Source organism: Cydia amplana, chromosome 16 (assembly GCF_948474715.1).
Source record: "Cydia amplana chromosome 16, ilCydAmpl1.1, whole genome shotgun sequence".
In the NCBI taxonomy this organism is placed as follows: domain Eukaryota; kingdom Metazoa; phylum Arthropoda; class Insecta; order Lepidoptera; family Tortricidae; genus Cydia; species Cydia amplana.
In genome coordinates, this window is record NC_086084.1 from 15,841,095 (window position 1) to 15,858,226 (window position 17,132).

Here is a 17,132-nt window from a genome sequence, read left to right on the forward strand (position 1 = left end):
CTTATTTGAACCTCATTAAATCCTGCGTATAAAGTGTGTAAAATACAAAAAAACAACGGGTTGCACTCCGGGAGTGCCGGCAGAAGTGAAAACTCAATGACTAGTGCAAAATGTCTGCAGCACTATGTATAATTGAGGTTAACGCCATCTAGCGTTATTTCGTCGCATTACTTGAAACCCCTAAGCACATCACTGTTAGTACTCGAGTTACAATTAGTACCAGTTAGAGGGAAACTCACTAGATGGCATTTAAATCAATAAAGAAAAACTCAATGACATTGTAACAGGTCACGTGTCCGTCTTATGTCTTACGAATCTTACCTCTCGCCAGTTTAACATTTATTCCCCATCACAAAAAGTGCACAGCGCCGCTAAAGAATTTTTCACTTCAAAAATGTCGGTACATCATATTTCTAACACCGCTCCCATTTATAAGGAACCTATTAATATCAAATATCAACATTTATTCAGCAAATAGGCCACAAGGGCACCTTTACACGTCAATATGGAATTTACATACAGCAGTGAAAGCATATAACTGGAAACCGCCTTTGGGAACATTACCGTTCAAATTCTCGGGCCAAATTAGCACACATACACAATTACGCCTACATTTAAATAAGACGATACGTTTACAGAGCCTGTCTCTATTACACTAACGTACACAGCTAAGTGTAGATGAAATGCATATAATGTCAATAACTACCAATCAGCGACATTAATCCGCTAATAACCTTCTTGCTGTACGTACTGGCCGCTGAGAGTTCGCGGTTCATATTTGATTAGAATATGACTTGGACAGGGATAGGTTTATGCCATACATTGAAGAACCAGTCAAATAATTCACGTATAATAATTTAATGCAGATTAAAAGATAACTAGTTAAAATGTTGTTATGAAATTAAATGACAGACTAACTCAACATAATTAAATATTCATTGTTGTAGGTATAAATGTATTCCGCTATAATAAGTATTTTGTATATTTTATTATCAATCTGTATGGCAGTGCGAAGTCACGTTCAGAGCCCGTACCATGAGTCACTGACAGTGTCAAAACTGACATTTACGTTATCGAGAACGTAATTTACTTTCTATACATGTAGTTTGCACTAATATGCGAGTACGAGCGAGATGTATAGAAAGTAAATTACGTTCTCGACGGCGTTTGTCAGTGCCAAACTGATGGTAGCCGTACTGGTATAGTCTATCCGTTTTTCTAAGATCAAGTACGCCATAGTAAATGTATAGCGAACTTGATCTTAGAAATCGGACAGGCTATACAGCCTGCAAAATTTACATGGGTAGGTACACGAATCGGGTCAAAAACATTTGAACAGGCGGAGTCACAATAAATCCCCACTTTCAGTTCCAATGGAAATATTTTATATGTATATAGCCGGTCAAGCAAGTTTGTCAGTAGAAAAAGGCGTATAATTACAATTTTGTATGGGACCATAACCGTTCGCGCGCTTACATTTTCTAAATTCGCCGCTCTTTTCTACTGACGGAAATGGCTTGAGTGAGAACCTACATATATGTGACAGTAGAGGGTGGATTAAAATGATCAACATTTTGAGATAATGTGTGTATTTGTTAAATTAATTCAGAGAAAGCGTGATAGAAAAAAATGTATCTACATATAGGAGACCGGGTATGATTATCTCACGGCTTATCTCATGAATAGAACATTAGATATCTTGCTGTGCGAAGTTTGGTTTTCATATGAAATTCTTTGTGACAAAGTCAGATAAGATAACTTCGACCTATAAATACTATTTTTATGGAATTATGTCCGGTTATACTGACAAATTCGCTGGTTTTCGTGGCCGGCCCCACATCTTTCCCTGCGAGGATGTCTGTGGCGTTTAAATTGTTTTAGTTTTTACTCTCGGTGAAAGTTGATAATTGGCATAAGGTTAATAAAACTCATCTCTCACAAAATAGTTTGAGATTAATTTGGAAAAAATAAAATAAAAAGTTTATCAACTATGCTTTATATGACATCCGCTTAGTATGACATGTTTGTTACTTCCCTTCAATGTCATTATAAGCTGATTCTACTGTATATAGAAAATACCTAAACTAATCATAAGTTAATAAAATAGTCTACTTCATTTGGCATAAAACCATCCCTATTATCCTCGCAATTTAAAAAGTCGTATGTTGTTATGAAAGTCGTATGCAGTTTAGCTTAGCACGGTAGTATTGAAAAAATGTCGTCATGTTTATTCCAAATTTTACTGAAGTTATCTGTTTACTACAAGTGAAAAGTGATTCCACTGTCCTTGATATGAACTAAAACAACTTCTGCACCACTTCACGACACATGAAGACATTTTTAATTACAAAAAAACGTAGTTTTTTTAAACCAATTTAGCCATCCGTCACTGACTGTCATCTCGGCCGCACTGAAGTTGCCAATCGAACAGTGTGTAAGCACCGCCTACAATCGAATACTTTACGTTGGGTCATAATTGAGCGGACAGAATACTTCCATGGTTTATATGCGTTCACTGACATACAGCAAAAAAAAACACATCAATAATTATAAAATACAACTAAGCCGTAAATATCAAATCAAACTAACATAGAGATGTATAAAGCCTCTAAATGTCGAATTACAAAAAACGCAATAACAATAGTATTTAAAAAAAAAACCACAAAGATACAAAAACTATAATCTATTGATTAATCCATTAGTTTTTCCTTAGTTATTCCCGTATTTTGTTTTGACATGAATTGATAAAATTGTTGACAGAAGATTGATTATTTTTAAGACATTTTTAATTTGTATCTAATAAATAATATCATGTTAATGTTAATGACGATCATAATATAAATTCATGTAGATTAGTTTAGCATAATTTATAATGTAATTTCATATTATGAGAATAAATATCTAAATCTAAATCTAAATCATTTAAGTGTATTTCGCAATAAAACTTACCAGGGCCGGCGTAGAGCGGGGCTAACAACCAGGGGTCGCTGTAGAAGGCCAGAGCGGCCGCGGCGTGCAACACCGCCCCGGAGACCGCGGCCCAGCCCAGCCCGCACAGCGCGCCCGCCAGGCCCAGCCCGAGGGTGGTCACCACCAGACGCAGCCATTGCCCTGGCTTCATGTATACTGGGGACAAAAAATAATAATTTATGTATAATAAGCATACCTCGCAACCGAGATAGCAAATCTGTAGCAGTTGTACGTCAGGGTTATCACTACTACGTATAAACTAAAGTAAAAAAAAAATTTTTCTTTGTTTTCAAACACACCAATATTTTCAAGCAATGAACATTCCATGTTAATATTTGAAAGAAATGCGAAAAAAAACGTAATGTTATAAACAAAATAACAGATACATTGAATTGCAGCGCATCTAATATTGATATTGACCTGTTAATTTATTTTATTTGACAGTAAATTAAACCGGGTTATATCGGAAGAGGGTCAACAAGCTTCTCGATCAATTTTACTAAATCTTACATACCATAAAGTTAAAGCAAAATGGTTCATCATAATCGCCAACCCTGACACAAAACTGTCATATGCTACGGTTTTGCTAACTCCGTTGCGGGGTATGATAATAAGCAGTGATCGGCACGACCCGTGTCGCACGGTGTCAATGACCTCAATCATTATGTTAACATGGATATGGCCCGAGATTTCGGTCTTTTTAGGAAGTCAGTATTTCCGATTGTGGTACATAAAGGTATTCCACACAGGAAGATGAATGATTTTTACCATTAAATAAAACGACATCAAGTTCAAAATAGGTATATAATCACATAGTAATATATCAATTTTTTATTTAATAATTAATTATAAATTTTATAAGCTTATTTAACACTTTATCGTATATTTACAAATATATATCATACAATAAAATTATTCTATTTAACAAAATCACGGAGTTATGTTATAATCTAATCATGTCCATATTATGATTTCTGCTCGCAATCCCGCGGTGCGTCACGGGTCGTGCCGATCACTGATAATAAGACAAGTAAAACTATTACATACACCTTAGATGTTTCCAATAGTGGCAAATTTGTAAAAAAATGTACTAAAATTATAAGTGAATGAATAAATAAAACGATAAAAAAAAGTCACCAGTTTTAAGTCACTGGCGCGACATGTTTTGGAGAGCCTTGGTCTCCTTTCTCAAGCACTAACAGTGCGAGCAGTAAAATAGAGAGGTGTAAAAATTATTCATTGTTAGTATGTCTCACAACAGTTTAAATTCGAAAAAACAAGCAACAACGGTTGCACTCCGGGAGTGCCGATAGAAGTAAGAACTCACCTCACTATGTTACCGACGCCCGGTAACACGATACACACGTTTAGCGGAAGTATTTTATTTATTTATTATACATTATATTATTCTATTTATGTATATTATTATCATTCTCAAATAAGATCACACTTTTTCATTGACATGTTTATTTACGTACTGCCATGACAACGTCAAATTATTTGAACATAGTTAAAGTCTTGAAAAGGAGTCCGCAACATAAATGTCAAATAACATTGAGTTTTTCTTTATTGATTTAAATGCCATTTAAATTATGAGTGGCCACATTACGGGGCTTACGGTCACGTGATCGCCTTACGCCCCTTACGGTCACGTGATCGCCTTACGCTGTCTCGAGTTTATCATTTTTTCCCCACCTCAAAAAGTGCCCAGCGCCGCTAAAGAAGTTTTCACTTCAAAAAGTCAATCAACTCACATTCATCCCTCGCCAAGCCGGCATGGAGCTTGACCCTCAGCACGGCGGCGGCGACGGCCGCCATGGCGACAGCGACCGCGGCGTGGGACCGCAGCAACACGAGACCTATGCCGAGAGCGTCGAAGAATACCGGCTGCCCGGCCGTGCGTTCCACTTTCCGGGAGAGGCGACCGCTTTGGAGTAGCCCTATGTTTATGTGTAAGTCTAGTAAAAGTCAGTCAACTCACATTCATCCCTCGCCAAGCCGGCATGGAGCTTGACCCTCAGCACGGCGGCGGCGACGGCCGCCATGGCGACAGCGACCGCGGCGTGGGACCGCAGCAACACGAGCCCTATGCCCAGAGCGTCGAAGAATACCGGCTGGCCGGCCGTGCGTTCCACTTTCCGGGAGAGCCGACCGCTTTGGAGTAGCCCTATAGGTAATACATAAATAAACTTTGAATAAATGTCATATACTAAGAAAAAGTGACCCTCACGGTAACCTGCTATGCGAGGATCGCGCGGTAAAGGAGAGATGGCGCTCTTACTTCCACAACCTGCTGAATAACCAGCACAAAGAGGTGCAACCTCCGGATCTCCCTCCGAATCAAGGACTAGTGCCACTGATAACGCCAGAGGAAGTCGAGGCGGCCCTTCGCCGCATGAAGAATCGGAAAGCTGTCGGAGCCGACGGAATCGCTATAGAGGCGTGGAAGTCGATGGGCTCTCGGGGTGTGAGCATACTCACGGATATTTATAACCGCATACTCCTCACCGGGAAGATACCCAACCAGTGGAGGCTGAGTATCATTACTCCAGTTTTCAAAGGTAAGGGCTCGGTGCGGGAGTGTAGCAAGTATCGCGGTATAAAGGTTATGTCTCACACCATGAAGCTCTTTGAGCGCATAATCGATGCTCGGCTCCGACAGGAGTGTACAGTCTCGGGGTGTCAGTATGGGTTTCGGCCAGGGTGCGGAACGATGGACCCTGTATTTGCTCTGAGGATCCTCATGGAGGGATACAGAGCAAAGAACACGCCTCTACATTTCCTGTTTCTGGATATGGAAAAGGCCTTTGACTGTGTCCCTCGTGAGATGATCTGGTGGGCGCTGCGGTCTAAGGCTGTACCTGAGACCTATATTGACACTATCCGGGACATGTACCGCGATTCCGATTCAATAGTCAGGACCGCTGTTGGTGACACCAACCCCTTCTCTGTCACCGTTGGAGTACATCAGGGCTCTGTGCTCAGCCCGTTTCTGTTTAGCGTGATATTAGACGCCCTGTCAGCCAGCATCCGAGACTACCATGAGCAGCCACCGTGGCTATTCATGTATGCTGATGATATCGCGCTGACAGACTCTGATAAGGGCCGACTTGTCCAGCGGGTGAAATGGAGGGGGTCGCTAGAGTACGGCGGTCTTAAACTAAATGTGGCGAAGACAGAGTACATGGCCTGCAATAGTACAGATCCTCTACCCGTCCGCATAGGCGGGGACATGGTCAAGCGCACGGATCAAGTTAAGTACCTAGGATCTGTACTTAGCACTACCGGGGACATCGACAGCGACGTCAAAGCCCGAATATCCGCTGCCTGGGTCAAATGGCGGGAGATGACTGGGGTTATTTGTGACCCCAAAATGCCGATTAAATTGAAGGGACAGGTCTATAAGACCATCATTAGACCTGCCCTTCTGTACGGCAGCGAGACTTGGCCTTTACTAGAGCGGCACAAGCAGGAACTGCGTGTCACGGAAATGAAGATGCTGCGGTGGATGTGCGGAGTTTCACGCAAGGATCGCGTCCGAAACGCCCACATCCGGGGTAGTCTTGGCGTCCGTGACATCGCTGACAAACTGCAAGAGTGCCGCCTTCGTCGGTATGGCCACGTCTCGCGCAGACCGGCAAGTTACGTGGGTAACAAATGCCTGGCCATGCCGCCTCCTCCCGGTACGGGAAGAAAAGGCCGGCCCAGGAAGCGATGGCTTGATGTCGTTAAGGAGGACATGCGTGCCAACGGACTCACCACCAGGGACGCCGAAGATCGGGCAAAGTGGACACGAAGGAGTCGGAAGGCGGACTCCGGGTCCTCGCGCCCCGCGCGGGGGCACAGCTGGGATTGACGCCAGGATGATGATGATGATGACTAAGAAAAAGTGACCAAGGCCTCCAGTGCCCCAGGCTGGAATCGAACCATCTGCTATCGCGGCAGGTGCCTGAGCCATTCGGCCACCGCGGCATAGATCCATAGGGGGCGCCATAAGCCTTCAGTAAGAAGTGCATATACTTGGAAAAATTCGATCTATGCCGCTGTGGCCCGGTGGCCGAATGGCTCAGGCACCTGCCGCGATAGCAGAGGACGCTGGTTCGATTCCAGCCTGGGGCACTGGAGGCCTTGGTCACTTTTTCTTAGTATATGACATTTATTCAAAGTTTATAATTTATAGTACTGTGTCTACTTGAAATAAAAACAAATTAAAATATTTTCTGAAAATAATTTAATTTGTTCTAATAAATACATAAATAAATAAAAATATAGCCTGACCAGTAATATATGATAATTGTCAAGAGGGCGCTGTTATTATCATGTATAGGGTGACAATTCAGTGTAGTATGAAAAAATTAGTTCCGGTGAAATTCCGCAACATGGCGCACCCTCAATAGATCCTGGTTCACCTATAAATAATAATAATAAATAAAATAAATGTAAAAATAAATAATAAATAAATGTAAGTGTATGGCCTGAGTGGACGCTCGAGTTGGGCGTGAAGCGGGGCGGGGCGTGCGGCGTGTATGTTAAACAAATGCAAGCGTATAGGAGCGGCCTTAGTGCACGCTGCTCAAATCCTTAGTGTAAGGCCTGAGTGGACGCTCGGAGCGGAGCGTTCGGCGGGGCGTGCAGCGTGGCTGTGGGCTCACGCGTGATGTGAGCAGCGTGCACTAAGGCCGCTCCTATACGCTTGCATTTGTTTGACATGCACGCCGCACGCCCCGCCCCGCTGCACGCCCAACTCGAGCGTCCACTCAGGCCTTACACTAAAATAAATCATAAATCACTTATTTTTCGTGATAAACTTAGTACATACAAAAGTAACATGAAAGGTTTGTAATTACATATTGTTTACTACGAAATGGGCTCGCCTCAGCATAATACAGTATATATTATAACTAGCGACCGGCCCCGGCTTCGCACGGGTTAACAAATTATACACCTAAACCTTCGTCAAGAATCACTATTGATAGGTGAAAACCGCATGAAAATCCGTTCAGTAGTTTTTGAGTTTATCGCGAACAAACATACAAACACACAAACAGACATACGCGGCGGGGGACTTTGTTTCATAAGGTGTAGTGATTTTAAACTATAGTCAGGAAAACCAATTCGTAAGTGAAAAAAGTGGAAAATGTATACAAATATTGACGCCAAGGTTCGAGCTCCCATAGGATTCATAAAGGGTATAGCCGGGTAAGCATGGCCAAACTGCCCTTAGCGAAAAAAACAATTTCCTTTTACTGGATTATTAACCTATGTATATGTAGTGCTTTCACCAAATATTAAGCCTCAAATGCTTCAGATTTAAAAAAAAAATGCAAAAAAAGAAAAATCATTTTTATTTTATTACAGCCAAAGTACTAATTCGATTTCTTTGTAATTTGGGTATGTTGTATATACAATTAAGGCCGCTTTCTGAAAAAAATAATATTGAATTATCTCTTAAAATAATAGTAAAAAATTTAGATGAAAATTTTCAGAAAAATAAAAAAAATACATGCGAGATAGCGACAGTTATCAAATTTACATATTTCATGTAGAATTTAATAATGTTTAACATATATTTTTTTCAAAAATTAAAATCGGGATTAACAGTGTTAAAAACTCGAATTTGTAACATCCCATAATACCTTCTCTTCATACAAAATAACTTGTACGTTATACTAGAAAGTTATATTCCCAACGCAATTTGAATTTAGAACGCGACTTATTTCGCTGAGCGCGGACCTTAAACTCCTGTATATGTATGCAGCTAGGGCATGCTGTATGCGGCTAGGGCGAACGGCATTCAGAGATTAAAAGCGGCCAAGTGCGAGTCGGACTCGCCCATGAAGGGTTCCGTATTTAGGCGATTTATGACGTATAAAAAAAAACTACTTACTAGATCTCGTTCAAACCAATTTTCGGTGGAAGTTCACATGGTAATGTACATCATATATTTTTATAGTTTTATCATTCTCTTATTTTAGAAGTTACAGGGGGCCACACACATTTTACCACTTTGGAAGTGTCTCTCGCGCAAACTATACAGTTTAGAAAAAAATGATATTAGAAACCTCAATATCATTTTTGAAGACCTATCCATCCACACGAATGGGTTTGATGAAAAAAAAATGTTTGAGTTTCAGTTCGAAGTATGGGGAACCCCAAAACTTTATTGTTTTTTTTTCTATTTTTGTGTGAAAATCTTAATGCGGTTCACAGAATACATCTACTTACCAAGTTTCAACAGTATAGTTCTTATAGTTTCGGAGAATAGTGGCTGTGACATACGGACGGACAGACAGACGGACAGACAGACAGACATGACGAATCTATAAGGGTTCCGTTTTTTGCCATTTGGCTACGGAACCCTAAAAAAAGCGCGGGAACAGGAAAATAGGCACGAATTTTATACAGAGCGTTAACGATTGAAAAATGTCTGTTCCTTTGATGAATAAAATACGTCACATTCTAAATTCAAATTCGTAAAGACTGCGTTCACAATATACTTCATTCGTTTATGACTACTTAGCTTTGCTTGTATGAAGAGAGAGTATTATGGGATGTTACAAATTCGAGTTTTTCACACTGTTAATCCCGATTTTAATTTTTGAAAAAAATATATGTTAAACAGTATTAAATTCTACATAAAATATGTAAATTTGGTAACTGTCGCTATCTCGCACGTATTTTTTTTATTTTTCTGAAAATTTTCATCTCAATTTTTTACTATTATTTTAAGAGATAATTCAATATTATTTTTTTCAGAAAGCGACCTTAATTGTATATACAACATACCCAAATTACAAAGAAATCGGATTAGTACTTTGGCTGTAATAAAATAAAAATGATTTTTCTTTTTATGCATTTTTTTTTAAATCTGAAGCATTTCAGGCTTAATATTTGGTGAAAGCACTACATATACATAGGTTAATAATCCAGTAAAAGGAAATTGTTTTTTTCGCTAAGGGCAGTTTGGCCATGCTTACCCGGCTATACCCTTTCTTGCCTTTTCCTAGTGACAAATCTTTTCTATATTGTTATCCCTGAAACTATAGAGAAAAAAATACATAGAGTGCTCACTCCATACATCAGTTTTAGTATCAAAAAGACTATTAGCATCTAGCATCGAGTAGCGGAACTATCAGTACGGCTACTTGACAATAGATGTAGCACCGACCGGAAAGTCTTATGCTGTTGAGATAAGACTTTCCGGTCGGTGCTACATCTATTGTCAAGTAGCAGTACTGATAGTTCCGCTACTCGATGCTAGATGTAGACACTGAAATTAATAGTCTGAACTGATGTATGGAGTGAGCACTCTATGTATTTTTTTCTCTATGCTGAAACCTATTGGGGAGCTTGAATTTACCCCCAATTCACACTAGAATAAAATCTTTTGTGCACATTAAAGGGATCTCAGGAGGATAGAAAACTCAGTTTTAGACCTTTGCGTATAAAAACTGCATGAATGTGTTTATATTATAGGTACGCACCTTTAGCGAGGGCCTGCACATTGTCTCCAGTGCGCTGCAGTGTGGAGGGTGGTGCTCGGTCGGCTGTGTCCAGACTGGTGTGGTACACATAGCCGTTCGCGCTCCAAGCCAAGTCCACACCTGTCAACAATCAGTCATGAGTTATAGTGCGTCAAGCAAATCTTGTCAGTAGCAATGTACTGCAAATTAAAGTAGGGTATGTAACACTCAAAGAGCAGAATTGCGCTAAGAAAAGCAGCAATGTACATCGAACCAAAACGTGTTTATTTTTCCGCCCTTCATACGTCAGTTCGAGTGAATTATCATAACCTCAAATTTTAGTAATGTTTACCGTCAACGAGCATGATTGTACATTGTAGGCACCTTAGCTTTGCTTGAGGTCATGCATAATCTTGGTATTTAATGGTGACAGCAGAAATTTCTCTTGAAATAGAAACGATTCAGAATGTAAACAATAAGATGATGGCTGTCACTCACGATCCACATTCCACAGATAACACACAGATGACACGCGATTTTGGAATTATTCGAACCCAGTGTTGTTAACCCGCGATTTTTCAAATTTGCCGCCTTTTACTACTGACATGATTTGGTTGATCCAGTATAAGAACCTTTCTGATAGCTGAATGCTTTTACAATATCAATGATTTTTTTCTCAAGACAGAACAAAATCGAACGCTTGACATGTGAATGATACCTACCTAATGAATACTGACCTTAATAGCAATGTAAATTATAATAATATTTAATTGACTCTTAGTTTATTTGAATTTTGTATTTTTGCCATTTATTTAATTTTTAGTGTATTTTGAATTGTACTGTATGTATTTTAGGTATAAGGAAATTGTATACCGTACACCGGTTGATTGTGACACTCACCAATCTAATAATATTGTAATATCTGTAAACTGACATGCACAATCTGACAATTAATGATTACTTACTTACTTACTATGTCACGCTTCATTATAAGGTTCCGTACCCAAAGGGTAAAAACGGGACCCTATAATAGACTCCACCGTCCGTCTGTCTGTCCGTCACCAGGCTGTATCTAATGAACCGTGATAGCTATACATTTGAAATTATCACAGATGATGTATTTCTGTTGCCGCTATAACTGTAAGGATAGTAGTAAAACACAGCCCTGTCGAGTAAATACTGTCCTTGGGTCCCATCCTTACATGGCGACCCTGCCAGTCGCACTTGCCCGGTTTTTTAAATATTTTCAGCACCGTTTAGCGTTTAGGTAACTTGTAATCACTGAACTGTGTACTATTAACGGTCGGTTAGCAATCAACAATACTGACGGTCAATTGATGTCAAACCCCATATTATAATAATCAGAGATCGGACAGATGGGCGTCATTGCTCGCAGTAATGTGGACAAGACTCCGAAATGGATTAAATAATTAATCATTTAATTATTTTAATAATTTTTTTACTTGAGATTTAATTTTGTTCCCTCGTCAATAAATAGCACTTAAATATATTATGATATAAAAAAATGAGTAAGTACCTACAGAAAATTTGGAAAACATACTGATTAATTTCTTTAACAAATTTACATTATAAGAAATCTTTGTGTTTTTTATTGATTAGGAATCAAAATTAAACCTCAGGTAAGAAATTAATTAAATCATTAATTATTTCATCAATTTTGGAGTCATGTCCACATTATTGCGAGCAATGTCGCAAATTTGTCCGATCTCTGATAATAATACACATAAGCGCCCTGATACTCACAACGACATGTGGGCCACTGGCTGCCCATGCCCGACTAAAGAATTTTGGAATTATAATAAACCTCTATTCGTCATAAAATTAATTGGTGCCGATTTACTATAAGCGCCTCTTGTTTAACGTCTTCTTTTCTAATTTAATTTTTAACTAGCAGAAACGTCTGCGACCGATGGTATTAACCTTAGAATAAATTTAAAAGTGGAAAAATTACTGTCTTGGTTGAGACTTGAACTCACGGCCTCTGGAACTCTCTTCTTTTATTTATTTATTTATTTAATCTTTATTGCACATAAGAGAACACACTGTACAAAAGGCGAACTTAATGCCATAAGGCATTCTCTACCAGTCAACCTTTAGGCAAAGCAGATAAGTTGTTCTTTTCTGTATAAGTTGTACTGTTTTCTGTAATGAGGTGTGCAATAAAGTGTATTGTGTATTGTATTGTAATGTAAGCGCTTACCGGACAAGTTCCCAAAGTCCCGGAACACCCTAAAGTCGGTATCGGCGGGGATAAGGCCGCTCTCGAATATCTCCTGCGCCAGAGACGATGCGAACGGATGCGGCACCGATGATGCGTACACCTACAAACAAGTTAATAGTTATTTGTTTTACAAGAAGGCAAAGTAGTTGTTTAACCGCTCGTGCTAATATTGAAACCCGAGCAAGCGAAAGATTCCAAAATTGAACCACGAGCGTAGCGAGGTGTTCGATAAATGGAATCTTGAGCGTTGCGAGGGTTTCAAAGCACGAGCGGTTAAACAAAGTTTGCGCCCGAGTGAAACACAAAATTTTTCACCACACCAACCCGAAGCAAATATTAAATGTAATATATCAAACAAAATCAAACCAAATCAAATCCAAATGAATGTTATTAAATATTTATCATCCAAAATCATCATTTAAAAGTCAATTCTACCAGCAAACAAGAAAACAACTCAAAATTAGCATTTGATTACTTTGCCTCACATGTGAATAAAATGAAACTTTGCTATCAGTTTTTGAAGTGCAAAGTGAGCCTTTCCGAGCTGGTGTGGTGAAAAAAGATTTTATTAACCCTTTACCAGGCTAAGGGGTATATATTTCCCACAAACAGAACTTCAAACATGTGTTTTATGTTCCTACAAAACAGAAGTTTGACAGCGATTCAGGGACGAGTCATGCTGTCCCTTTCTGTCACTAACCCTTTCGGCTATTTAGGGTTGTCAAAATTCAAGTAATTATCTGTGGACGTGCACGACAAAGGGACATCAAGTTGTGTCAACCTTAATAATTGCTCGGAGCAATGCTGAGCCGAACGGAGCCGAGAATGTCCGAACGCTCTAGTTTCCTGGCAGGACAGTACCTCCATGATCCAGGGGTCGTGGGGCCCGGCCTGGAACAGCACCTCCCGCCCGCCTCCACGTTGATGAACGCTCGGACGGAAAGCGCCCATTTGTGGGTGGTTATGAAGGCGTGGACCCTAACCACAAAACAGATACAGTACAGAAGTCAATCACATGTATGTACTTCACTTTTCATACCTACGCTCGGCGGTCGCTCTAGGGTTGTCAACTATGACTTATGCACAAAAAACTATCTTGGTAGTGGCACTCGTATCTAGTAGTGGCCGGGGCGGGGTGCTTACCTACCTACCTAACTGTTCTGTTTAACGTTAAAACGAACCATTGAAGTACAAGCAGATACCTACTTACCTCTCTGAAACCACTGGTAGCTTAAAAAACGACAATTCACCGTTTAATGTTGAATTTAAAAAACCGTCCACTGAACAGTTATAATAACTATTTTTTGTTTCTCCATAATTGCACAAAAAAGTTCACAGACGCGTGTCTCAAGCGGGTGGCACTCGCGTTCGCACTGCACGGCTAGCACATGATTACCCGCGGGATAGCTCGCGCCGCGAGAGACGGCAGTCGCCCGTCACAAATTTCTATCTCTATCTGTCAATTCCTCGATTTTGGCAGCATGAGTTCGCACATCGAGAAAAGAGTTCCACGAGAGAGAGCCATCCCGCGCGCGACTTAGCCAATGTGGCCATTTATACATGGAACAAACTTTTCATTCGTGGCAAGTTGGCAACACTGAATCGGTAAAATAATAATCGGATAAGTAATGAATAGTCAGCCTTAGAAACGGAGCGTCCCTAGTCACGATAACTTTGTCTCTTTCTCGCAGTATGAAGAATAAGAAATAGCAAATATTATTTTTAAGTCGAAAATGTCAGTGTCAATACTGTCAATCAAAATTTGATTCGCTTTGTCGTTACAAGTTGGAATATATTATTATAATTATCTAAAGATTACCTACCTAATCATTAAAATACAACTCCTTACGAATAATTGGCGTTTTGTTAAAAGTTTTGGCTAACAAAATACCATCTTTACGAAGAAGTCAAGTTGTAAGTACTTACGTACACAATTCAATCTTCATAAAGCTCTTTTCCGTTGTCTTTTGCAAAAAAATTACATTCCTTTTAAATCTTATTTACAGACTAAATATCTTATGCTAATCCCCGACATATCTCCCTTATGGCTGGCTAGCCGCTGCATTGCTGGCTTCGAAGATAGATTGAATGACAATCATGCACAAGCCTATCATCAAACACGGAGGTATTCTCTACACCTAAGCATGCTGCTGCTAACCGCAGCCCTCCTGCCATCACGGAGGACATAGAAGGGCTCAAGTTGGGAACCTACTCCGTGCAAGGACAGTCGAGTGTTGATAACACTTCTCAAATAATGTGACTTTTAAATAAATACTACCAAAAACTTTAAATGATTTTATTTACTTTGACCTTTTTGAGATAGGTACTCAGATTTAAGTACGATTCGTCGGAGTCGGAGCGCATTTCACATTTGTATGCCCAAAGCCGGTCGGCTGCTTGCGGATCGGATGGCTCCGGACGGATTCTATCGCTTCTGCCACACATTATGTAAATAGGTACACTGAAAAAGCATTCCGGCGCGGCCCAACTCCAGCCGGTCGGTGGGAATCGTAACTTAAGGATTAGGCTAGTACCAACTCGTACACTACAAAGTAAGTATTACGGCTGTGGTCTTCTGTGAGGTGGAGTTTGAGTTGAGCTGCCAGATTCATTATTTGCATTCTTTGTGGAATGTTGTTTCACAAAATTTCGTCTAAATCGGTTCGGCGGATTAAGCGTCAAGAGGTAACATATAGTCAGCAGCAATAGTTGCTAAGCGGGCGAGGTGTTCAAAATTACCTTGACGCGCTCTTATTCTCTTAACAATAAAGTCGCGTCAAGATCATTTTGAACACCTCGCCCGCTTAGCAACTATTGCTGCTGACTGTACATAGGTTCAGATTTACTTTTGCATTTACTTATTATAAGTGAGGTTGATCGCAATATTCAGGTCGGGATTGTGTTGTTTATATCCCACAATGAATGGAAACACCTAAGGAGCGACATAATATAGGTTGTCAACAATAATTGCATGTAAAAATACGCGTGTAAATATAACGGGTTAGCACTGATTGATAGCACGTAATTGTTTCCCGGATTAGCAATGTAATATTTTTGTATCAATTATTTATGTTTCTATTAATTATCCCCCAGTCAATTCGCCACCAAAGGTTTGCTTTGTTGATGTGGTCGTGATCGTACAATCTTAGGCTTAGATTTTTTTCTGTCGGATTTTCGTTTAACTTAAGAGAACAAACAAGTCATTGTGAAAAAATATAACAATTTTGATATTAATGGCATGATCATGAAACTCAAGATTCAAATTATACTTAAACAAAAAAGTGTTGTAGTATGAAATAAATATAAAATGTGGAAAATTATCTTTCTTTTAGAACAAAAGTCAACAAAACTTCGACCAAATGCGCTTGTCGCCAAACTCAGTACCGGGAGCAAACCCTAGTCGCGACCCTCTAGCCTCGAAGACAATTTCTCTCATTTTGACGTTCAAACGCGGGACATTTTGTCTCCCATAGTACACTCGTGCTACGATTTTCGAGAGTATCCCGCGTGGAACTGTCAAACGACAAAATTATGTCGCTTTGACATTTGTCCGCGAGACAGCGGGTTGTCGCGCGGCTCTTATGCTACCGATTCGCGAGAGAGCTCTATGTCGCGGCATTTTCTCGCCTGTCGACTGTCGCGCCCATCATGTGCTAGCCGTGCTGGTCCCAACCGGTTCGAGATATCGTGTCTGTGAGCAGTGTCTATGTGTGCGTTGCTCGAGCGCACTTTGTATGTAGATTGATTTCTGTACTGTATCTGTTTTGTGCCCTAACTAACAATCCACAGTACCTCCATGATCCAGGGGTCGTGGGGCCCGGCCTGGAACAGCACCTCCCGCCCGCCGGCACCGCACGCCTCCACGTTGATGAACGCTCGGACGGAGGGCGCCCATCTGTGGGTGGTTATGAAGGCGTGGACCCTAACAATCCACAGTACCTCCATGATCCAGGGGTCGTGGGGCCCGGCCTGGAACAGCACCTCCCGCACGCCTCCACGTTGATGAACGCTCGGACGGAGGGCGCCCATTTGTGGGTGGTTATGAAGGCGTGGACCCTAACAATCCACAGTACCTCCATGATCCAGGGGTCGTGGGGCCCGGCCTGGAACAGCACCTCCCGCCCGCCGGCACCGCACGCCTCCACGTTGATGAACGCTCGGACGGAGGGCGCCCATCAGTGGGTGGTTATGAAGGCGTGGACCCTAACTAACAATCCACAGTACCTCCATGATCCAGGGGTCGTGGGGCCCGGCCTGGAACAGCACCTCCCGCCCGCCTCCACGTTGATGAACGCTCGGACGGAGGGCCCCATTTGTGGTTGGTTATGAAGGCGTGGACCCTAACTAACAATCCACAGTACCTCCATGATCCAGGGGTCGTGGGGCCCGGCCTGGAACAGCACCTCCCGCCCGCCGGCACCGCACGCCTCCACGTTGATGAACGCTCGGACGGACGG

The 17,132-nt window shown here is 41.0% G+C and overlaps 1 protein-coding gene across 1 annotated transcript in view; it reads right to left on the minus strand.

Annotated features, from left to right (window-relative positions):
• The window catches only part of LOC134655483 (uncharacterized), a 52,343-nt gene that overhangs the window by 16,069 nt on the left and 19,142 nt on the right, over positions 1-17,132 (minus strand). The window contains exons 6-9 of the mRNA XM_063510947.1: positions 12,655-12,775; positions 10,455-10,574; positions 4,725-4,910; positions 2,950-3,126 (exon numbers count right to left, since the gene is read on the minus strand). Of these exons, the coding sequence (XP_063367017.1) occupies positions 2,950-3,126; positions 4,725-4,910; positions 10,455-10,574; positions 12,655-12,775 (604 nt within the window). The remainder of the gene's footprint in view (positions 1-2,949; positions 3,127-4,724; positions 4,911-10,454; positions 10,575-12,654; positions 12,776-17,132) is intronic.